General features: G+C 42.6%; 1 protein-coding gene across 3 annotated transcripts in view; it reads right to left on the bottom strand.

Moving 5' to 3' along the window:
• Positions 1 to 14,093: 14,093 nt before the first annotated feature.
• The window catches only part of TTC17 (tetratricopeptide repeat domain 17), an 83,862-nt gene continuing 73,804 nt past the window's right edge, over positions 14,094 to 24,151 (bottom strand). For 2 of the 3 annotated variants that reach the window (XM_032790404.2, XM_032790405.2), the window contains exons 22-25: positions 23,456 to 23,539; positions 21,388 to 21,507; positions 17,907 to 18,050; positions 14,094 to 15,211 (exon numbers count right to left, since the gene is read on the bottom strand). In XM_032790404.2, coding sequence (XP_032646295.1) covers positions 15,080 to 15,211; positions 17,907 to 18,050; positions 21,388 to 21,507; positions 23,456 to 23,539 — 480 coding nt within the window. In that variant the 3' untranslated portion in view covers positions 14,094 to 15,079. The remainder of the gene's footprint in view (positions 15,212 to 17,906; positions 18,051 to 21,387; positions 21,508 to 23,455; positions 23,540 to 24,151) is intronic. The other variant, XM_032790406.2, reaches the window with a different exon arrangement.

Below are 24,151 nucleotides of genomic sequence, written 5' to 3'. Positions count from 1 at the left end.
TGCCAGACATCCATCTATCTAGCTAGCTAGCTGAATTAAATGCATTTGAAGCACACAACACACCCTGTGAAATGGAGACTGTGAGGCTGGCTTTGTCAGGCAGGAGAGAGTTAATCCCTATGGGGTGCTCATGTACGTCAGAGCAGGTTCCTGTCTGTGCAGTGCTTAGCTTGGATTGAGAGCTTTTGTTCCTTGTTGTTTTTCATGATTTCTTTGCATTTAATAGTGTTTGGATTCCTGGCTTTTTAGAATACATTTTAAAGCATGTTTCATGCTGGCAAAAAAGGGCCAGGTTGACAGCCCTGGAGACTGCTGCCTTCTGTGTATCCACAGAATGGGTACAACGGGGGCATCAGCAGGGAAAGCTTCCCCACACTGAGCCCAGCCAATGTGCCCTGCCCTGGAGGGGCCACACATCCTAGAGCTGAAAGACTAGTTCAGACTCCCTCAGCTCCCACTGAATTCTTGGGTTCTCAGCTGACACTAATATGTGCCAGCAATTTTTGGAAGGTAGACAACTTCTCGCTAGGAAGTGGACTGAGACCCCCACGCCACATTTCCTTTCACTCAGGTCCCCAAATAGCCACTGGATATTAACTACTTGTCATTACTGAGATGAGCCCCAGCTGAACTGGTGACCTAGAGATCTAGGAGTGTCTCTCTCACTCCTAATTCCAGAGACAAATTCATCCCTAAATTTGATCTTTTTTCCCCCACTCGATTTATTTTTAACAGAATCTGAGTCCATATGTCAGAAAGTGGGTCTGTTGGTCTCTGACACCTGGTTTGAAACCAAATGCACAGGCTATTATGTTTGAATCTGCTTGAGTTGGACTCTGGCCTGAATCCTACATTCTAGGAGATATAAAATATGTATGTCGAAGTGCCGTGTTCTAGCTACTGGCTACTGCACTGACAAGTGCCAAGAAAGATAAATGGGGAACTCCCTGCAGCTTGATTCTCCATTCAGCTCTGGACACCTTGGTACCAGAATTTGGGGAAATGAGCAACCAGCATGATAAAGGAGCTGAGGGGATTGCTTATAAAAAGGGTCAGGAGAATTCATGAAATATGTATAGATTAGCCAAACAATGACTAAGGGCAGGAGGACAGAATAACCATCTACAAAGGAGGAGAGGAATTGTTTAGTGTGGTGCAAAGAATGAAACTGAACAAAGGAAAATTTAGCCTGAATATCAGGAGACAATTATTATTGTGGAAGAGACAAGAGGTGGAATATTATCACTTGGAAAAATTACAGCTTGATTGGATAAAGCTCCATTGAGTATACTGCAGGGACCAATCCTGCCCTCAACTAGATCACCTCTATTAGACACTTCCATTGTTAATTTCTCTGATTCAGTACTGGTTGTGTCCTGTCCAGTGCATACAGATAATTATTACTGCTTGGTCTTCAGTTCTAGATAACCTTCTCAGTCTGCCCAAAACGCACTGGCACAAACCTCTCATCGTAAATGCTGAACTTCACAATGTTAAATGAAATATCATTTAAATGGAGAAAAAGGATGTCTTCCATTCTTTTTGATATGCTATGTGGTCAGATCTTTTAGAATGGTGCCCTCTTGTGCCCATGGAGCTCTACTGTTTTTCTTTTTGGAAAGGGTGGGTCCAGATAACAATGAATAACAATCATTCTTTGCACTCGCTATAGTGATATTCATTTTCACAGTACTGAGGAAACATTAATTTCACCTCACAATATAGTCTATGATATCGGGACATAATATTAATCCTGATGGAGAAACTGAGGTACAGAAAAACAAAGTGATTTGCCCAAGGCCAGAGGGAGAGTCAGAGGTGGAACTAGAATGTGCTCAGATTACAGTGTTCTTTCTACTTTGGTGGTCATCCACAGCCCACAGAGGCATGAGGGAACTGACTGCTGCATGCCTCAGACTATCTCTGAAAATGTATAAGAAGTGCCTGGACTTAGCTTTGCATGGGGGGCAGCTGTAATAATGATGCACAGTTTATCAATCTGATCTGGATGTGTTTTACAAACTACACAAACAGGATCGGGGTGAAAGTAATATTAAATTCTTACTGGTACAGGGGCTGGCTCTGGCCCCCAGAACGGGTGGGGCCTCAGCGGAAGGGGTGGGGCTGGGGGGGGGTCAGCCTCCCATAGCCAGCCCATCCTCGCTGCCTGGCCCCCAGGGGCTCCGGTGGTGATTTAAAAGGGTCTGGGGCTCCCGGCCGCTGCTCCTGCGGCAACTGAGAGCCCTGAGCCCTTTTAAATTGCCAGCTCCGGGGCAGCTGTCCCTTTTGCACACACCCTCTCCCCCAGGTCGGTGGCCGGTAAGGTCTGGCAGGGCTGCTGACGGAGAAGGGGCAGCAATGTTAAAGCACTGCCATGGCTGCGCTTTAATGTGGGCTGCATACGGGCCGATACCGGCTTCTTACTGGTACGCTGTACCGATGCTGTACATATATACCCCTGTACAGGATCCCAATGTACTTTACAAAGTACACATACACGGGAGTCATTTCACTTCCCCACCTTCCCTCCCAAAATACCACTACCTCTAAACTGGGAAGGAGACAATCCATCAAACAACTGGTACACAGCATAGAGGAAAAGGAGAACAGATGTACATCCTAGATACCTGAGCAAACCCCCAACTCTCTTTTACCAAACATGCTATGGGATCTTTAATATCTAATAGAGCTGTATCCAGATCAGAATCCCAGATCTTAATGCCCTGGACTTCAGGGTGTTTGAAATCTGAATTTCGATTCAGAGCCAAATTTTGTGGCCTGCAGCCAGTCCCTAATGTCCATGCAGAGCACACAGCACTTCAGTTTTCAAGGTCTCCTATGAAAAGACTCACACAATAATCTGCATGGAACTTAGCCAATGGATCCAGAGGAAGTGGAAATAGACAATGGCTGGCTCTGAAAGTGACACACAGTGAAAGCCTACAGGCCTCAATAACAAAGTGTGAAACCCTAAATCAAGGCGACATTCCAACGGCATGAGCTCATGATTCCTCTTTTTCAAACCATTGCATGTAAAGTGGTCTCAGCACTGTGACATCAGCAGAGCTCTAGCAAGACAATTCTCTGCTTCATACAGCAAATGAACCAAATGTTTGTATTTTCTTTAGTGAATTTTAGTGCTGGTGAAGGGTGATATCGGGGCGGATAATGGTCCCGTTTGTGCACAGCAACAGGCACCATAGGAACAGCAGCAGGGAAAGCTTTCCTCACACTTCTCCCTGCCTGTGGACCTCATCCTGGAAGGAACATCTTTACTAATAAGAGCGCAGCTCAGTTTTCATTCCCTTTCCTCTGAGCTTGCCCTCAATAGGGGCAGCAGAATGGGGTCGGGGTGGAGAGGATCACTGCCAACAATGCTGGTGGCTTTGTAATACAGACCCCTGTCCATTTTACACAGGCTACCAAAGAATCAGGTGATAACCTGATCATTCACTAAAGGTGAGAGCTCTATATTTCCATTACTAGTCCCTAGAGGCACATAGCCCACCCAATGTGCTGACTGGGTGTGTGATGAATTAAATGGGAGGGTTGCTGAGAATTCAGATCCTTTAATAATCTACAAGCCAAATATCAAGAAACACTCTTGTGTCCAGGCTGCTGAGAATGGCAGGTGTTTAAACTGACAGAAACCAGAGCCAAGCCATTGCAAACCTTCCCTGGCGCCTGCCTCCCCGTCCTATATTTGCTGCCCCTGTCTATAAAAAAAATCTATGATGGAATAGGGAGTGGTGCATGGGGAAATCTGTGAATGTCTGAAAATAGTGGACCTGTTGTTTGTGAGAGGGGTCTTTAGAAGCTCAAACAGGAGGGGAGAACCCTCTTTGTGTTGGGAAGGACACAGTTTTCCAGCAGCCCTTGTCCCCTCTCTCGTCTTCTTCCTTCCCCCTCCCAGTCCTGCTGTCTCCAAATGTGGGGAGCTGCCCACTAGTTCCCATGCTTGATTGTTTGTAATGCTCAAGCTGGGGTCCAGCTGCCACCTGCAGGATTGAGGAAGCGTAGGCCTCAGCTTCTTTCCTTTCAGCCACTCACAAGTGTAGTGGGCGAGATATGCTTGGACTGAAAGTGGCTCTTGTGCTGAAATCACCATGTTCTCCCATTTCCAAAAGGCAGTGCTGTTCCTCCCTCTGCTGGGAAGAACAAAGTAATCCAGCTCCGAGGCTGGTCTCCTTTGCCTCCTCTCTCCAGCATAGGGCAGAGTTAATGAGTGAACAGTATTTGCGTCTTTTAGTTATGTTTTCGTCCCTTCTAGCAATGGATCTGGCTACTCCCCTTGATTACCACATGGAGGTCACTACATAAATGCTGGCATTATGGGTTCATGCACAAGAATTTCCCCAGTAGTGACCTGGGGATACCAGACGGGCCCGTTTGCTGATCTCAGTATTTTCCCCAGTGGGCTTACGTTCATATTTTTTATAAAAATCTCTCTCATTTGACAGAGGCTTCTCAGAAAAGAAATAGAACAGGAAGAGCAAGGATGCTCTAGGTTAGAGCTGCAGGGCATTGGCACAGCTGTATATGGGGAACCCAGAACTGGAATAACAAGGAGTGCTGCTGGTTGGAGTTGAGGAGAGCTGGCACAGCCACAGCTGGGGTGTGCAAGACTGAAATATCAGTGAGCGCTGTGGTGAAAATAGAGGGGTGTTGACAGAAAAGTGCAGGGCACTAGGACTGAAATCACAGGGGCTGCTGGAGGCCAAGACTGAGGTACATTGTCAGAATTGCCTGGGGTGAGGCAAGAATAGTATAGCTGCAGGGCCAGAATAAGGTACTTTTGGAAAACTTGTGTTTACGGGCAGTGCCATGCTGATTTGGGATTTGACAAATGTCCAACAACTGCATGTTTTCAACATGACATGGATCCCCCAGCAAAGTACACTACTGAGGAGGAAGCAAGCACGTCTGACCTGCTTCCAGCAGGAGACACCCCGCCCACGCCCCCTGGAGCTGAGTCCAGCTATGTCCAGTTTTTCCAGGAGGCCACAGAGATAAGTTGTTATGGATCACCTCTCAGCTATGCTATACATATATATACACATACCAACTATGCATACCAAATAATGGGGTCTAAATTAACTGTTACTACTCAAGAAAGATCTTGGAGTTATCATGGATAGTTCTCTGAAAATATCTGCTCAGTGTGTAATAGCAGTCAAAAAAACCCTAACAAGATGTTAGGAACCATTAGGAAAGGGATGATAAAAAGACCGAAAAAATGTCATAATGCCACTATATAAATCTAAGGTACACCCACATTTTGAATACTGTGTGCAGTTCTGATTGCTCAGTCTTAAAAAAGATATTAAAATTGGAAAAAGTACAGCGAATGGTAACAAAAATGATTTGAGTTATGGAACTCTATCCATATCACAAGAGATTAAAAAGATGAGGACTGTTCAGTTTGGAAAAGAAATGACTGACGGGAGATATGATAGAGGTCTGTAAAACACAAATAGAGTGGAGAAAGTGAATAAGGATGTGTTGCCCCTTCACATAACACACAAACCAAGGGTTACCCAACAAAATTAATACGCAGTGGATTTAAAAGAAACAAAAGGAAGTACTTCTTCACACAACACACAGTTGTCCTGTGGAACTCATTGCCAGATGTTGTGAAAGCCAGAAGTATAGCTGGATTCAAAAAAGAATCCTTCATGGAGGATAAATCCATTAATAGCTATTAGCTAAGATGATCATGGACACAACCCCACATTCTGGGTGTCCCTAAACTTCTGACTGCTAGAAGCTGGGACTAGATGACAGCAGGTGGATCATTTTCTAAATTGCCCTGTTCTGTTCACTCTCTTTGAAGGATCTGGCACAAGCCGCTGTCGGAAGACAGGATACTGAGCTAGATGGAATATTTGTCTGGCCCAGTATGGCCGTTCTTATATTCTTAGGATCTGCCCTGCAGTGAAGAGGAGAGAAACTAGGGATAGTGAAGTGGAGAAGGCAATGACTACCATTCCCCCTTCTCTCATGTTTGGCAGGATCTGAGGAGGCAAAGAAAAGAAAAGAAAAGAAAAGGACTTGCTGCCCAGGATCCCTCTGGAGACTTTGGGGCCAGTCTGCAGGTGAGTATGGGATACTGTGTCTTGGAAGAGTGTAATCAAGAGATGTTGCTGGTGCCTAGGATTTGAGGAGTCATACCAAATATTTCAATTCTGCCCTGCCCCTGTTTTGTTCTGTCAGTTTTTCACTCTCACTAATGTTAAAAATTCACTCCACTTTTCTAATTCCCCTTCCCAGCACCTCCCCTGCTCCTCCCAGATTACCTTCACCTTGACACTATTGGTTTTGAAGACTTTCATCCTGGCATACAGAAAAGTTCTTGAAAGTCAGAAGCATGACATTGGAAGGCTGGTCTCATGTTGAATAGATCAGTCCCAGTACTGGTGGCAAAAACTGCTAAGCCAAGGAGTTACCAGGCCTCAGCTCCTCAAGCTCTGCACCTGTTTGATTGCCTCTCAAATACTAGGGGAAAGGAGACGTGCAAAGAAATTGGGATTAAATCAGTAAATAAAAAGATGGAAAAATAGAATTTTTCCCCTTGGATTCATATGGATAATGGGCAATGACTATTTCTCTGCCTTGCAGAGAGATTATTCAGGCCACATTCAACATGGCGAGGAAAGCACTTTAAATCACACCACAGAGATCTAAGAGACCAAATCCTTTGCATGCTGAGAGGAAGAGCCAAATGGCCAAATAGGCCAAGCCAAGAAGCGTTTCCCTCTGGAGACCTCAGAATAGTGTTTTTGGGGTGTGTGGTGCTCAGAAAGCATTTGTCCACTTTACAAAACCACCATGCTGCACAGCAACCCTAAAGGGATTCCTTGTTCAGCAGAGCAAGAGGGAGATGACCAGGATCCCAAAACTGAGGTGCATTGCCTGAGCGCAGGCGGAAGAAGTTCACAGCATTTCTGCTTAGCATTAGTCACAGCCATTGGTTTCTCATTCTCAGAAACACTAAAAACCACCACCAGGTCAACAATTATGCCATATCTTCTCTGGTGGTAGCTCCCAGAGAACAGAGATCTCCCCCACCTTCCAAACTGCAGGCACCTTTCGTGGTTGCTGTAGTCATGCTGTGCCATTTCCAATCAATCACTTACAAGAAAAGAGGACCAACATGAACAGAAAGACAGTCAACTCTCCATTTTCTCTCCCACGTAGGACCCAGAGTGCTTACTTTAAAGTTAAACAGCTCTAAAATAAGTATAGTAATTAATAATAATATCATTAAATAAGCTTAGTGAGGAGACAATTTTGAGTCTAGACAGAGATGGAGACAACTAAAAAGGTACAGTGCAAAGGTTTTCACTACTTCACTCCTGGGTTAGAAGGATCACTGCTTGATTTGCTGGTGTCATATCTTTTGTTCTAGGCAGAGAAATGTGGAGCACTTTAATGCCAACCAAACAAGTACAATGCTGCTGGGGCAACAGGGCCATAGACCATCATAAGTCTGGGGGCAATATGTATTCAAGGAAAGAAATTAGTGTAACAGCATCACCTAGTCTCTAACGTCAAGAAGCAACTAGGGTATTAGAGTATGATCCTTAATGCACTCGGATACACTTCTCCACTCCTGGTGTCTCTCATCCAGAATGGCTCTCCATCTGTTCAAACTTAATGTGGTCAAAATTGAGTTAATATTTCCTCAAGCCATGTCTATTCCTCCAATTCTCTGCCAGACTCGATACCACCACAATTCTCTGTCACTTAGGTCCATCTTCCTCCACATTTCAAAAAAGCACCTGCCCTTTCCTTTTCATTGAAGTGGCCAAACCATTTGTTCATGCCTGATCATCTCCTACCATGACTAGCACAGCCTCCTTCCTCCAGGTCTTTCAGACGCTAACCACGTCCCATCCAAAAGGCTGTTGCCAGCTATCACCTTTCTTGATATCCCTTGCACCGTGTCACTCTCGGAGTCACTTCACTGGCTCCCCATTGTGCTTGGCATCAAGTTAACACACTTTTGTCCTTACCTTCCAAGCCTTACATCAAACAGGCCTAGGCTCTCTCTCTGACCTGGGCTCCCTTTGTTTTCCCATCCTCTCTGCTTCATTAATGACACCAACCATTCTCCCGCTTTTTGTTTCCTCACACGTCTGTGCCTTCTATCACGATACTCGTTACACTTGGCCCTCCCTTTCAAAATCTGTTCATCTACCCTCCATCCTCACCTCCTGAAAGTCTCCTTCTGCAGCAATGCCTACTAAAAATGGCTGTTTGACCCTCCAAAAGACATTGTGGATAAAATGGAAAAAAAAAAAGCTCAACTACCCAGAAAAAACATGTGCTTGCATTGAGAAACCTTTTCCTGCTTCCCTGCCTGCCTATTGCTGGTCTATGTTATATCCTCGCTTAGCTGCAGAACTGGATTGGACACCTGTGGATATTGATAAAAAATTGAATAAATAAGTGTCATTCAGTCCCTGATCCTGCACAGAGCCCCATACTGGTGGATCCTTGTGCCCACCCAGAGTGCCTTGTAAGCTGTGGCCCACAAATGCTAAGCATGCTAGAGCTGAGACCTGCCTAGCTGTGAAACAACGGGCATCATGAAATATAAATAATAAAATAATGTTAACGAGACATGATCTAGCAATAGCCTGATTCTGAGTCACTAAAGAAGGGGAAGTGCTTAAAATTAGTAAAGTAAACCAAGCCAAGCCAGTAGAATATGCAGTAAACCTAGCTCATCTTGTATTTGTAAACTTACATTCCCTCAGTAGTACCTCTTCCCTCTGGTTTGTCTCCGTTCCTCAAGTGTTGTCATTTCTCACAATTTTATTGCAAATCTTGCCATATTCCATGTTTTTCTTAAAGCTCCGGCTCTTGAAGACATGTGATAAGGTGGGATTTTCAACTTTCCTTTAAAAACAAAAGTAAGTTTCTGACCCTCATGGTTGCAGAGGAAAAACTGGGAAATATGATCCCAGTGCACCCCTAAAGGCTCAAAAAACAAAGGCTAAAAGAAATCAAGTTGGCTTTAAAAAAATCATGAGATTTTATATAATCTTATGATGTTTTGGGACCTGATTCATGACTTTTGAAGGCTTGTGGTTAGCAATAAAGCTCCTCCAATCATATTTTTGCCTATGCCCTGATCCTGTCAACACTTATACATGTGACTAGCTTTAACATGAGACTAGTCTTATTTAACTCAGTGAGACTACTCACTTGCTTAAAATTACATGCCTAAATGTTGACAGGTCTTAGACTGTAAAATCTTCAGGGATGGGGCTGAGTCTGTGTGTATCCAGATGGTGCCTACTGCATTTTTGGGTGCTCCACAAAAAAAAATTTTTTTTTATAACAACTGACCCAGGTACATGGAGACATGGAAGCCTTGCCTACCTTTTTGGACCTGTGTTCAAGAGGGTCCCAACTGATGTAAAGGAATCTGACCAGCTGATCTCCTAAGAAATCAAGGTTCTAGAGTTACTGGCAGCATTCCAGAGGGACACCACTTATGATGCTTGAAACCAGGGGATCATTTTGATTACTATACACAAGAACCAATTCACTTCAAAAGTTTTTTCTCTCCTGCTGATGATAGCTCATCTCAATTGATAGACTCTTCCTGTTGGTATGCATACTTCCACCTTTTCATGTTCTCTGTAAGTATAAATATCTCCTGTCTGTGTGTTCCATTTTATGCATCCGAACAAGTGAGCTGCTAGCTCACATAAAGCTTCATCTGCAATAATTTGATAGTCTCTGAGTGCTCAATACTCCTGCTTCTTTTGCAGACACAGACTAACCGGGCCGCTATCGTGAAACAAGACAGAGTTCTCCATGGGAAGGATCTTGATTTTCTCACTACTCAAACTGCCTGCTGACTATTGATACAGTGGCCCTTAAATTCCTCCTTCTTATTATGAGCTTCACTGGTTATCTCGATATTATTCATATTATTTGTATATGTAGCACACATGGTCACACAGTAGGTCAGTGGCAAAGCTGGGAATAGAATTCTTGGACAGATCAAATGTGTTTTGCTGTGTGTATTCCCACCTTAGAAACAGAACACAGGTCTCCTGACTCCAGAGCTAGTGCCCTAAACCCCGATTCAATAAGAATGCTAAGAACATGGCTTGTAGTTCTACAGTTTTTACCCAGATTACGTGTTGCATGCATCTTTTCAGCAAGCTAAGGGGTTCATAAGCTTAATCAAAGAAGTCTGTTTTCAGGAGCATGTTTTGATTTCTATACGTTGGCTTGCAACAGAGAGTGAGGAAAGCAGCAGCTAGGTACTGGTCGTGGAAGTCATGTTCCACTTCAATCTATTACCATTTCAAAGATTGATAAAATCTTGTGCTATGGGCCATGATGGAGAGCACCACGGTTCCCCCCCCCCCCCCCGCTTCTACTATAGCATTCATGAAATCCCGATCAGCAGAGCTATTCTGATTTTGCTGACTCAGAGCTGCCTTTTGTTGGAGAAAGGATCAAATGTTTCTTGCTGTGAATTTTCCCATTGGATTAAATCACTCTGATTTGGACTCACTTGGAACCTTAGTGGTGGCAGTGCACTTTTGCAATTTCTTCTCCATTTTCAGCTGATCTAGTTTCCCAAGTTCCTGGATGTGCTCTGGGAATTTTGGGCTACCATCTGCGATTCAGGTGTGTCCTTCTTGGCTCATATTATCTAGTAGGGTGGTACTGGGTCCACTATTGGTGAAGATTGCCTCCACTTCCCTTCCCCTTATGAAGACAGCATGCAGGCATCTCTCATGTTGTTAGTCCGTGGATTAAGTCATGATCTTAACAGGCAATCTTCCCAATTATCATCCCCTGTCCTGAATTTCCCTTTTTGAAAGATTATTGGTGGCACAAGGCATCTATGGCATTACCTGAAGATGACAGAGCTATCTGGGGAGGGGGAGAGCCCGTGTCAATAACGTACACAACTGGACCACTGGCTATTGCTAGATGTCCACATGGCAGCAGTGATCAACAGGGTTTTTTTTTTTTTTTTTTTTTTTTGAGGCTAGGTGATTGTTACATTTGCTATCATCTGTGAGAACTTGCATCAAATATCCAGGTCTTTGTCACTCTTGGACTAGATTACTATAGTGATACACTTAGAAATGTCAGTCTATGCAGAATGAACTGGTTATTTTACTTAAAGACTTTACATGGCGCATGTCACGTAAAATGACATGCGCCATTTTCTGCTCCATAAAATGCCCTTGACTTCCAATTCAGGGTGCTAGTTTTAATTTACAAAGCCAATTTTTTTTAAAAAAGTTCTGCTGTGGTCTGGGTCCATCATACCTTACCTCCTCATGTTTTAACCTGATATTTGAGAACAGCTGGGATACTCAAGTTGTCAATCCCTATTGAGGCACAGAGTTTGGAATGAAGGACATTCTCTTTGGTTTCACCTCTTGATCAGACACACCCCAACTCTATCGGTTCAGGGCATATTACAAAGACTACATGCACTCAGGCGTTTTCTTAGGGAATGGTTTCGTGGAAAAGGTCTTAGGCTATGTCTGCACTAGCACTTTCTTTGGTAAAACTTTTGTCGGTACTGGGGCGTGAAAAAAACCACACCCTGGCCGACATAAGTTTCACCAACAGAAGGACTGGTGTGGACAGTGCTATGTTGGCAGGAGATGCTCTGCCACCAACATAGCTACTGCTGCTGGTTGGGGATGGTTTAATTATGGCCGGCGGGAGAGTTCTCTCCCATCGGCATAGAGCAGCTACATGGGAGACCTTACAGCGCTGCAGCTGCAGTGGCACGAGTGTGCTGCTGTAATGTCTATAGCATAGACATAGCTTTAGTTTGGGTACAAAAGGAGGGTTTCAGAATTACTGCCAACTCAGGTCTGTTTTGTAATGTTTTTAAATAGTAACTGTGAATGTGCCCAAAGTTATAGGACAGGTGGATTGTAGAAATTAAACAAAAAATAAGCAACGAACAGTTGTAAATAGAAATTCTTTGGTGGAAAGGCAGAGGAAGCTTCCTTGCGGTACTCAGCCAAGATGCAGACAGATTTTAAAGAACAGTCTTCCCCTTGATGGACGAATTATTTATTATGTATTTGTCTGAAGAAGTTGATGAGAACTCTGGAAAGTCATCAGATTAAAAAGGCCTGTAGCGCTGAGTTCTGAGATCTTCTTGCTTATGGTACCAGTTTGTGGATATTGTCATGCACACATTCTCAGTTACTGATCAACAGTGTTTGTTCCATCCTGTTGTATGGTATCTGCATGGCTATTTCTAAGAGAAAACTATCCAGCAGTCCTCATGGTATTTTACATCTGGTCTACTATGGTATTGTTAAATATTTTCATCTCTGCTGTATTTCTAGTGGTCCATAAAGATTTATTGAATCATTTGCCAAGGTCAACTATTGTTTTCTACCTTCCTCCCACTGCTGCTCTAGGTTCTCATGGCCTTAGCATCCATATGAACAACTGTCACCAGACTGAGACAGCAGCAGTGCAGATAATCTAGAGTGCAACAATCTCTTGACACTGACCAGAAGATATAGGAGAGCAAGAGGAAGGAACCTCCTTAGTCTAGAGCCAGAACAGGAGACGTACTTTTCCTTTTATTTGTGGATGAAGCCGCAAGGGAGGGTTTGTACCACCAGCTAGATGGCTCCCAACATCTATTATCAGCTCTAATTGCAAACAAAGGCTGAGTTAAGCAGCAGATTGAAAAGCCACTTTGTAAATAGATTTTTCCAGCTCGGTTGTTGCTTCAGTTCAACTATAAGCAAGTCTTTTACTATAATTATTCCTGGCACAAGCAGACAACCGATGAGATTTCTTTCAGTTTATCTGCACCCTACCTCTTGGCTACAGAAACCAAGCTAGACTACCATACAAGCAGGCTCTTCAGAGTTCAGATCCAATAGCTGCGTTTTACCAGATATTCTAGGAAAAGATTTTGGAGAATTTATCTTACTGAAATTACCATTTCTATATTTTTGCCTACGTACACATTCCTCCTCCTCAGTAACCTATAGCTTTAAGTAAACTTCTAGTCTGGGGAATAATAACTTTTGTGACACCCTGGGCTTTGTCAGTAATCAGAGGACATTGCTTAACTCAGACATATTCACTTATTTTTAGAAAAATGAATCTGCACAACTGTAGTATTTGGTCAGACCTACATCATCTTCTCTAGATAAGCAGAAATTTGGAATAAATAATTCTCAGCACTTCTTATCTTCAGAGTGCATTAAAGAACTCATATATCTTCATTACAGGGGTATTTTATGAGCTGGTCAAAAATGGCTTCTGTCCAAAACCAGACATTTTGTAAAAAAATTATTTAAATTTTCCTATTTTTTGAATAAAAGCCACAAAAATGTTGATTTCTCTCCCTCTACCCCTTTTTCAACGGCAAAACAAAAGGAGGTAAAAAATGGTCCGGGAGGAACAGAAAAGGGAAAAAAGTGAATGATGTTTGAAAAGAACCAAGTTCTAAAATGTTTAACACCTCAAAACAAAAAATGTTGACTTTGTGATTTTCCTGCCTCCTCATTTTTCAACAAGCTGTACCTGTGCTATTATCACCAGATCTGACTGGAGGACGACAGTTCTGCTTCAAAAACACTTTTGAGGTTCCAAACTTTATTTTTGTTTTGCACTGTGATGAAAACCCTTTCAAATGCTTTTGCACAAATGAAATTGTCTCAGAATGTCTGGTTTTGGATCAAAACCTGAGCTTTTGTGTTTGGGAAGGGGTGAGTGTGCACATTTAAGGCACTGCTTTGGGATATGGGAGACTCAGGTTCATGTCCCTACTCTGCCTGATTCAGAGCAGAGTTCTTCGCTCTAGAGATCTCCTACATCCCAACGTTAATGCCCTAACTATCCACTACACAGTGTGAGAGTCTGTCTCTCTCAAAACAACCCTACTGACAAAAACTTCATCAAAACTGCTAAGCTTTTGCTAAATGTTTCAGCTTCAATGAAACAAATTGATGACTTTAATCTAGTCGAAAGTATTCCGACCAGCTCAAACGATCATCTCCCATTTTTCTCCCAGAAGGGGAATCTGAGGCACAGAAAAATTAAACCACAGGCCAGGGTTTTGTTCATAAACAATTTTATTTTGTTCCAAGTATGTGCCCTTGTTGATTCAACAATATTGTCGGAAGCTTCAAGTCCTCTACCGACCAAAGAAGATTGATATGGACACACTCCACCTGACTTGTTTTCTCACAATTTCTGTTCTCTCTTCCCTTCTCGGCAGCTGAAAGTCTCCAAGGCTCAGAGAGATAGACTGCAACACTTGCACCTTATTCCGAGATGGACAAAAATACAGCGAACAAAGAATTAGTAAAACAAAGACTCAGGGCTGCAGAGGGCTTCGAATATACATACAGATATAAAACCACTTCTTTGGATTTTAACCGATTGGCTTCTTTTTGTCTTGTAACCAAAATGTAAACCATTTAGACTGTGGTCTCCTGCTGTTCCTATCTTCCCACTCATCCCCATCCAGCAACAGAAATAACAGTGTAAAAAAGGCTTGATGTTCCTAAAACACTTTTTTTAATTAACTAAGATTTTGTATTAAATCATGTTCCCTTCTTCCCCACAGACTAACTTGAAGCTGGTAACACAGCAATATGGACTGGATGAGACTGGGTAAAACAAGAATTTCTGATGGGTGAAGAGCTGATTATAACTTTTTGCTATTTGGTGCAGGGATGTGCTTTGCATTTCCATTGACTTAAATGCTACAAAATGAAGCAAGTTATTGTTGGTGCTGGTGCCAATTTGAGCATTAAGAAAAACCTAGTGATCCTGGAGTAGTTCGTGGACACATGGAAAGTTTCTTGGCTCAGTATTTACACAGATGTTTTAAATCATGGTTTGTGAAATGTATTTCCCAAAGATAATCCCCCGCCTGAAAAATCAAACTAAAAATCCCTTGATCCAAACCCCATTTTTTTTCCAAGAGTTTTGTTAGAAATCTTGATTCTCCAATTTATCTTAGCACCCCTCATTAAAAGCAGAATAGTGAACAATGATTTTGTTTTCTTAAGAAAAAAGAAGAAGCTGCTGATCTTTACGGAGACCGTCGCTTTTTTTTCATGAGTAAATGACACTGGATGGTGCGGATTCGACTCTTTGCTGGTGCAAACTCAGGCTGGAGTTTCAATGTTGATTCATACCATCTCATGGCCTTTTCAAACTCCTCCTGTAAGGAAAGAAGATTGAAAATGTCAGCTTTCAAAACAGCAAATGCCACAACATATTATATTCACTTCCTGTCCTAAATGATTGTGCAGTGCTACAGTGCATCATTAAATGTGTGGTATTCTACCCCAGATGTAGTTGAAGTGATTTCTATATTTTCCTTGCCTACCTCTCAGGGATGTTATGTGGTTTATAGCCCAATCCCACAATTAAGTCAATGAGAGTTGAGCATGCTCAGCACTTCCCAGAATATGACCTCTGGGGTACATCTACACTAGAATAAAAGGCCCATGGTATGGCCATGGCTAGGCTAGGTCAGCTGACTTGGGCTTGCAGGGCATTGACTGCAGGGCTAAATATTGCTGTGTAGACATTCAGGCTCAGGCTTGAGCCTGGATTCTGGGACCCTCCTCCTTCATGGGGGTCTCCGAGCTCAGGCTCCACCTGGAGCTCAAGTAACTGTAGAGCAATTTTAAAGTCCTGCAGCCTGAGCAGCTGACCTGGGCCAGCTGTGGGCATTTAATTGCTGTGCCGACTTGATCAATAAGTATTTGTAAAGCACTTTGAGATCCTTGGATGAAAGGAGATATAATGCCTAGCACTGTAGCCTATTTTTCAAGATTTTTTTCTCTCTCAGTTTTATTTATTTATTTTTTTAAAACACAAGTTGTATAGTTCATTGAAATGCAGAGTGGGTTAGTGCTTAGAGAAGAAGACTCAGAGTTAAGACTCCTGGGTCTTGCTCTGCCGTTGACTCAACAAGTGATCTTGCTTAAGTCATACCTGTTCCATATCTCAGTGTTTCCGTTTATACGATGGGGACAATACTCACCGCCCCAGGAGGTTAGGAAGCTTAATTAAATCAGTGTTTGTGAGGCTCTCTGACATTTTGGGATAAAAGATGCTAAATTTTATTTATAAGAGTTACACAGACCAATCAACAAAGTATAGTTTTTCTATGATTCACACAAGAAGGGGCATTGGTTGTGGAATTACACGTAAACAGCCCCAAACTAGTTTCTTACTGGAAAAGTGAGAAATTAATGAGCAGCATCTGATGTGTAGAACCAGAGACTTTTCCATTTTCAGCTATTATTATTTACAGTTCTGTTAGTAACACATGTAGGGATACCTTTATAGTGATTTGGTTTTACCCAGATGTCCCTTGAGTTTTATTTTCCACACAATTCTACAGTTTTGTGCAAGACTCAGCAGAATATCCCAGAATTTCCTCCACTTGCCAGATGGCTAACCTTTCCAAATTATAAGGAAATTTGCTGGTTAAATCTAGTGTATGCCAACATTTTTAATGCTATATTGGTAGCTAATATGACATTTTAGATACTTAGCTTCCTGGGACAGATTCTGCTCCCAGAAACAGTAAAGTAATCCCATTCACTCTGCTAGAGCTACTCTTTTTGATACATGTGTAACTTGAATTTGTCTCCATGCTGCAGGCCCTAAGTACGGCCTGAACTGGTGCAAAAAAGGCCCCCCACAGGGAACATCCCAAGGCCAGGAAGCCCTCTCCACTTGGTGCAGAACCAATTCTGCCAGCTCTGTCATGCCCCACCCCTGCCAAGAACCCCTAGCTCCAGGGGGCATTTTGGAGGCAGGGAAAGTGTGTGCTGAGGATGGGAAAAAGCCTGGGGGTATGTATTTTCGGAAGGTTAACTTTAAAGGGACACCAGCAACTCAATTTCACTTCTGTCTGACATGTTTTGCATAGTATTATCTCAAGAGATCACTCAGATTACTACAATACAAAGGGACAGAGGAAAAACAGTATTTTCGGTTTGTTTCCACTGTGCATTTGGATATATCTAATTATTTATATGTTCCACCCCCACCACAGTAGTATCTGACCACCAAGTCAGTTTCCTCTATTATTTGTGTGGGCCTTTCAAACAGCAACAATGGAGAGTCAAAACATTTTAAAAAATTCGGCAGGGGCAATCAGAGGCAACTGTAGTACCTGAAAATACTTCAGACTCATTCATTGATACTAACTAGATTTCAAGTTGATGGTACCCCTTTTACCATCCTGATTTCTTGGCACCAGTACTGCTAGTTGATCAGAATCAAGTATATAACACAGGTCCAATGAGAAGTGGATAATCTAGGAGCATGAGAGACACTTGCTCCTTTTAATCAACAGGGTGAAAGATGTTGAAAGAAATATGTTCACAATGTGAGGGAGCTGAAACTTTCTCTACCCACTAGTGATCTTTGTGGGCTGGTAATCTAGATTTTGAAATTATGCCTCACTTGCGTTATCCAGTTATTTTGTATTGTATTGTACCACTTGGGCCTATAGACTGCAAACTATTCAAGACAGGGACTCTTCTTTATTTGTCTCCAATTTTCCAGTGCCTTGTAAACTTTTAGGACATTATTTAGAGGGGGGATTAAGCAGAATGATCTGCAGTTTGCTACTGTCATTACTAGGCCTTGTAGCCATAGCATTGTGACACCAGACTATAAATACAGTAGCCATCCCAATATTAAATGATCTGTGTAGATGTTGGAATAATTCTAAGAGCATATTTGAAAGAATATTCCTCCCTTCTGATCTTGCTCATCTCCACTTCCAGCCTCCTGCACCTCTAGCCTTGAAATTCTAAGCTTGCTCCTAGGCTCAAAGCTGCTTTACGCTGTACCTGGAGATGGGAGAAAATCTAGCAGCTGCTACTCACCATTGCAACATAGACATTAGCCAGTGTGAAATGATTAACCACAAAGTGCGGGGCTATTTCCACTGCCATGGTAGCCACGATGATGGCATCATTCCAAAGTTTTGCATTGTGGAAGATGTTTGCTAGGCTTATTAGTGGCACATCCTGAAAAGAGAAGAGCCAGAAGTATAAAGGGAGTGGGCAGTACAAGCTGCATTCTCTTGACCCTGAATCATGGAGTTGGCAGGGACTTTACCATCTCTTTCTTCCCACTGGGTTATTTCTTGGAGATTGATAGGTGGCTCTTATTTTATTTCTCATGGGTTTAGACTTCAGAAGTACAAATCCAGACATCTGTAATATTTATATGTAATTACACACAAAAATCTACAACAACAGAACATTCATCATGGTTGCAAAGTTGAGCACTCAAAAGTTAAGAAATGCCAGTTTTAAGGTTGCCTGTGCAATTCTAATTTGGGCCCCTTGAGCATATGCATGATATAATCTTTAATTACATGATCCCATATTATTTTCCCCTCACAGGACTCCTCTGGGGATAAATCAGCGTTGCGTAGTGAAGGAGACTGTAGGACCCCTGCCTTCTATGTTGCAGAAGTTAGAAGGTATGTAGTGATGAGGCAGGGGATTTTGGGAAGAGAAAGGATGGTCTTATTGTTAATGCAGCTGAAGGTCACCTTGGAGAACTGCCTTTGTCACAGAGTTCCTATGAGATGCTGTGAAAATTGGGTTTATGCGTGTCAAGGTTCCTTTCCCACTCTGAACTTTAGGGTACAGATGTGGGGACCTGCATGGACACTTCTAAGCTTAACTACCAGCTTAGATCTGGTATTGCTGCCACCATTCACAAGCACTCCCTTCCTTGGNATTACTAGCTCAGATCTGGTACCACTCTCACCATCCAGAATTTCTGTGTCTGGATCACTCCCTGTCCCCCCAAAACCTTCCCCTCCCTAGGTAGCCTTGAGAGACTCTTTCACCAATTCCCTGGTGAGTCCAGATCCAATTCCTTGGATCTTACAACAAGGAGAAATTAACCATCCCCCCTCCTTTCTCCCATCAATCCCTGGTGAGTCCAGATCTAATCCCCTTGGATCTAAAAACAAGGAAAAATCAATCAGGTATTAATAAACGGCTTTTAATTAAAGAAAAGAAAGGTAAAAGAAAACCCTCTGGGAGAGATCAGCATACCAGCTACTCTCACAGACAACAGATTCAAAACACAGAGGATGTTCCCCTGGGCAAAAACTTAAATACACACAAGAATACCCAAATTTGATAATTCCCTTAATGGTACCAAGACAAGTTACAAAGAAAATAAACAAACTGATTTCTCTTTCTAAAACTTACTACTCTGATAAGAGGCTGGTTCCTTGATCTTTTCCACTCCAGGTGAAACTGAAAACTGATTAAACAAAGGAAAACTTCCCTCCTTCCTTTTGAAACATCTTGTTCCCCCATTGGTTCCTCTGGCCAGGTGTCAGCTAGGCTAGGTGAACTTTTTAACCCTTTACAGGTAAAAGAGGCATTAACCCTTAACTATCTGTTTATGACAATGCAACTTGCCCAGGTGGCCACTAATTGTTTATTCCTCATTTTCTGGGCACCTGATGGGGGTCTGATTGCAGAAGAGCTGAGCACTCTCAGTTGCAAATTAAATCAATGAGAGCTATGCTTTGAACACATAAATTGCTTCATAATGCTAAGTACTCTGAAAAATCAGGCCCTACATATCTCATATTGGGCATCCAAAACTAAGGGACACTTTTGACATTAGTCTCCCTGTGTTTCCATTCCCAGTCGTTAAAATGGGGAGAGTACCACCTCACCTCACAGGGTGTTGTAAAAATAAATTTGTTCACGTTTGTGAAGCACTCAGATACTATAGTGAAGAGTGCCACAGAAAAACCTACAAGGAAATTCTGTAGTCAGAAAAGGATTTGAATAATGTGCCGTAAATAAGGCATGGAGAACACATGAGGATAAAACAAAATATTGAATAGCTGCTCATTCAGTGCCAAGCCGCACAGAGTTTTCAAGCTGTTGGATTTCAACAAACCAAGCCCACATGTTTTCTGGAGACAGCTGCTCCTTCAAATAGGAAGACAAGTCCTGAGGTTGGAAAGCATTCTGGCGTTGAGCAATGACATGAAATTGCTGAAGATTGGTCAGCACTGCAGGGCTGTGTTCTTGCCAAGTTGGCAGTGTGCTAACAATCCCTCCCACAAAACACATTGCTAAGGGAACCAATTCTGAAGAGCCTTAAACAGTTCAAAAAAAAAGAAAGCAGTAGGAAAATAAATAAAAAGAGTTGACGGTGCTTAACCTGCATAATCTCCTAGTACCAGTCTTCCTTTAGGAGATGCAGGGCAAAGCAAGACTGAATTACAGAAGTGAAACAGATGCAGTAGAACTGAAATAGAATCATAGAATATTCGGGTTGGAAGGGACCTCAGGAGATCATCTAGTCCAACTCCCTGCTCAAAGCAGGACCAATTCCCAAATCCCTAAATGTCCCCCTCAAGGACTGAACTCACAACCCCGGGTAGATACAGTGCTGTCAGGTGGAGTGCACTTGGGATAGGGAAGCCAGGCATAAACTAAATTATCTCTTTCCACCCATGTGGATGTCATCACCACAGTATCTGACCCCCACACAAAAACATGTACATCCTCCCAATACCCCTTGAGGTAGGGAAACACACTATTTGCCATTTTACAGATGGGGAATAGAGGCACATAGAGATTAAGTGACTGGCCCAGGAAATTTGCGGTAGAGCCGGCAAAACACCCCAGATCTCCCAAATTGCAATTCAATTCCTTAATGACAAAACCATTCTTCCTCCTTTTCTCTTCAGTTCTAATCCCAGCTCTGCCATGGACTCACTGTGTAGCCTTGGCAAAGTCCCTTCTCCACTCTGTCTCAGTTTCCATAGCTGTAAAAAGAGGCTAACGACTATGAACAACCTCCCCAACAGAGGTAAAACTCTTTGTAGATGGAAAGTGCTATATAAGCATTAAGCACTCCTAGCACATATTAACTAATCCCTGGGAGGCAGAAACAACCAATTCCTGTTCCAGCATGCCCACATACATGTAGCAACTAAGGCAACTCCATATAATCAAGGGATTCATGCATGTATTGATAGCTTGCCTGCCATTTATTACCGAGCATGTCAGTCTTGAAGAACATTCACCTGCCCTTCCAGGCTCAGGGGAGACTTATAACTATGTCTTCTGCAAGTGTGTAAAAATACATCCTACATTAAAGAGGTGATGAAAGCCTCAAGGATCTTCACTAGGACTGGCTAATATCCTAGGTCAATGCGTTGGCCAGGTGAGAGTGCATCTGACATTTACACTAGCTGGGGGGCACTGATGAGAGCCAACTGATGAGAACTCCTTATCTGGCTACAGATGAGCCACAAGCTAGGAAGAGCTGCCAGTATTTCATTTCAGTGGTGAGCAGTGTTGTACGTACCTTCATGTGATGCGGTGCATAGTGCAAGGCCTGCCGCAAACAGTCTATTGCTTTCTTTCCTTGACCTTTCACCCTCCAGTAGAGAGCCGCCATGCTGGAGAGGACCCAGGAAGTCTGATTCTGAAAAAAAAAACAAAAACAAAAAACAATGCAGCAAGGGGAAAAGAATCATAGAAACCTGTACAAAATATTCTCCCAGCCCCACATCCTCCTTCTACACTCCATAACCAATGTTTTCCATTTAAAAATTAAACAATATAACTTTAGAAAAGGCAGCAAAAAAGCATTTGTTACCCAATAATGAGATATACAAAACAGCTAAATTATTTAGATTGCAAAGTCAAATGCCTGAAAATTAGGAAATGCCGAATTTATGGTTGCTTCTGCAACTTTCATTGTGACCTGTTGTGCATCCATCTTATACACTCTTGAACATGAGTCCTATGGAAAAATAGTATGTAATTAGGACTGTAACAATGTATCTGCACCAGCAGGCCAAATCAATGTTGCATGGACAACCTGAATTCTGGCATTTCATAATTTCTGAGTGCTTGACTTTGCAACCTAAAGAAAGAAGAGTTACTTACTCTAGAGTAACTATGGTCCTTTCAGATGTGTTGTCCACATAGATTCTACTCTTGGCATGCCTACGATCCATGCACGTAAGATTGAATTCTCCTAGCCAGCAGTGTTTGTTGGGACTACACCTGCACCCTACTTGTCATTATGCCTCCCCACCCCCTCAGCTGAAGGCAAAAAGGAAAGAACAGGCCCAACTGTCCACTGGTTCCTTCACCAATAAAGGATCCCAAAGGAGCAGGACTCCATAGTTGTGGGGAAGGAGGTTGGTCATGGAATCCATATGTATTACATCTTAAAGAACCACAAATCTATGACTGTGCACATAGATTTCACTCGTGGTAACTAACAAGCAGCTATCTGGCTGCTTGGAGATGGCTAGTCAGAGTCCTACTTAAACAAAGATGTCAGGACAGCCCTACCAAAGTGGGCATCTGATCTAGAAGCCTCTACCAAAGAGTAGTGGACCATTATGGGACTAACAAAGTCTAGGTTGTTTCAGAGCTAGTAGATAGTCCAGTATTGCTGAAACGAGTGATGTCAAGACAAACCATTGATGCAGAGATGCCCAAATAGGAAACCTCTTCCACTAACTTTATAAATCAGCCTGATTTATGGTTTCCCGCTTGGAGCAGAATGTTCTGAACTTCACCTGATCAGCTTCTTTTGATGGATGTCAGTGAGACAGCAGATATAATAAAACTGGGTCCAGGTATAAAATCTGACCATTGTTTTATGAGACACACACATGTACCCGCACACACATGCACACAATTAACTCAATAGCAGTCTTGCAGGGTTTGAATAAGTTATTTGGCTAAGGAAGAAAACTAGCTGATGGACGATCTGTGTTCTATGCTTAACCCAGACATAGTCTTAGTGAGAGGCCTGTGGGAGATCACATGCCATATTCCTGGTTCACTTATTTGGGTGAAGCTCACTGGATTCAATGGGAGTTGCAGCTGTGTAAGAGAGGAGAATCTGGACATTAATCTCTCTATATTTTAGTTTCCTCAGCTTTAAAACAGGCAGAACGGTACTATCCCTATTTGGCAGGCATGCCATAAGGCTACATTTATTAATGTTTTCAAAGTACTTCAGGATCCTCAGATGGAAGCCAGTGATGAAGAATGAAGTATCACAATTAATGCTGCTCAGCACAGGGATGATGTCATATGGGTGGGATACCAAAGAATTTTAAAAATTTTATTTTATTAAATCGATACACACAGATCTGACGGATTCACCTCACGTTGAATAAGCACAGAATGTTGGTCAGAAAAAGGCTTACAAGCAATTGCAGATACTGCATAGAGATAGAACTCTCTTTAAAATATCATCCAGTATCACCATGGTCCTAGACTGAGTTTCTGGACAGATAGCCCTGAGGCTGGGTTATCAGGCAAGTACAGTACAGGACACTATAAGACCCTGCTGCAATTTTGTTTGTCATACACACACACACACACACACACACACCCCCACCCACCTTTTCCAAAACTTTGGCTATTCGAGTTCCGACTTGTTCTAATGACTGTGGTGAATACTGGTCTTTGCCAAGATTCTGTAATACCTGGGGAAGAGGAAAAGGCAGGTGCTTAGAGGGTGGAAATTGACAAGATGAAATCAAGGAAACACAGGTAAGTAAATGGCTTCTTAAAATCTCATGCTGTCTCCCTGCAAAGACTGGATCCCTGCCCTATGGAGGACTCTGTTGCCTGCATATCTGGGGGCTTTTGTGTACAATACAAATGCACTAGCTGGCAGTGAGAACACAGCCCCTGAAGTACAATACTGAAATGTGAAAAACATGACAAGAGACGGATTCAGCATTTTGTGATCTGCTCAACATATATGGTAAAATTTTTCTTTACATAACTTTATTATTGGCAAAAGGTCCCAGACTAACAACTCTAGTGACTGTTTAGCTACAGAATAGATACAGCCTTGGTGGTAGTTGCTAGACAAATTTCCTCTCCACTGTGTGTTAGAGGGATCACTTCTAGGAGTGAGAAGGCAGTTCAGTGTCCAGGGACCATTTGATTCTCATCTTTTTTTGTTCAGAAAGCCAACAGGGGAATTAATAATATGGTCTCTGATCTACTAAAAAATGAAGTGAGATCATCACAGGCTGCTGAATACCCATTATTTGGAAGTAAGTTTGGTCATTCATTAGTACCCATGA

Source organism: Chelonoidis abingdonii, chromosome 4, assembly GCF_003597395.2.
Source record: "Chelonoidis abingdonii isolate Lonesome George chromosome 4, CheloAbing_2.0, whole genome shotgun sequence".
NCBI lineage: Eukaryota > Metazoa > Chordata > Testudines > Testudinidae > Chelonoidis > Chelonoidis abingdonii.
The sequence above is the reverse complement of the archived record's forward strand: the minus strand, read 5'-3'. Positions and strand labels throughout refer to the sequence as shown.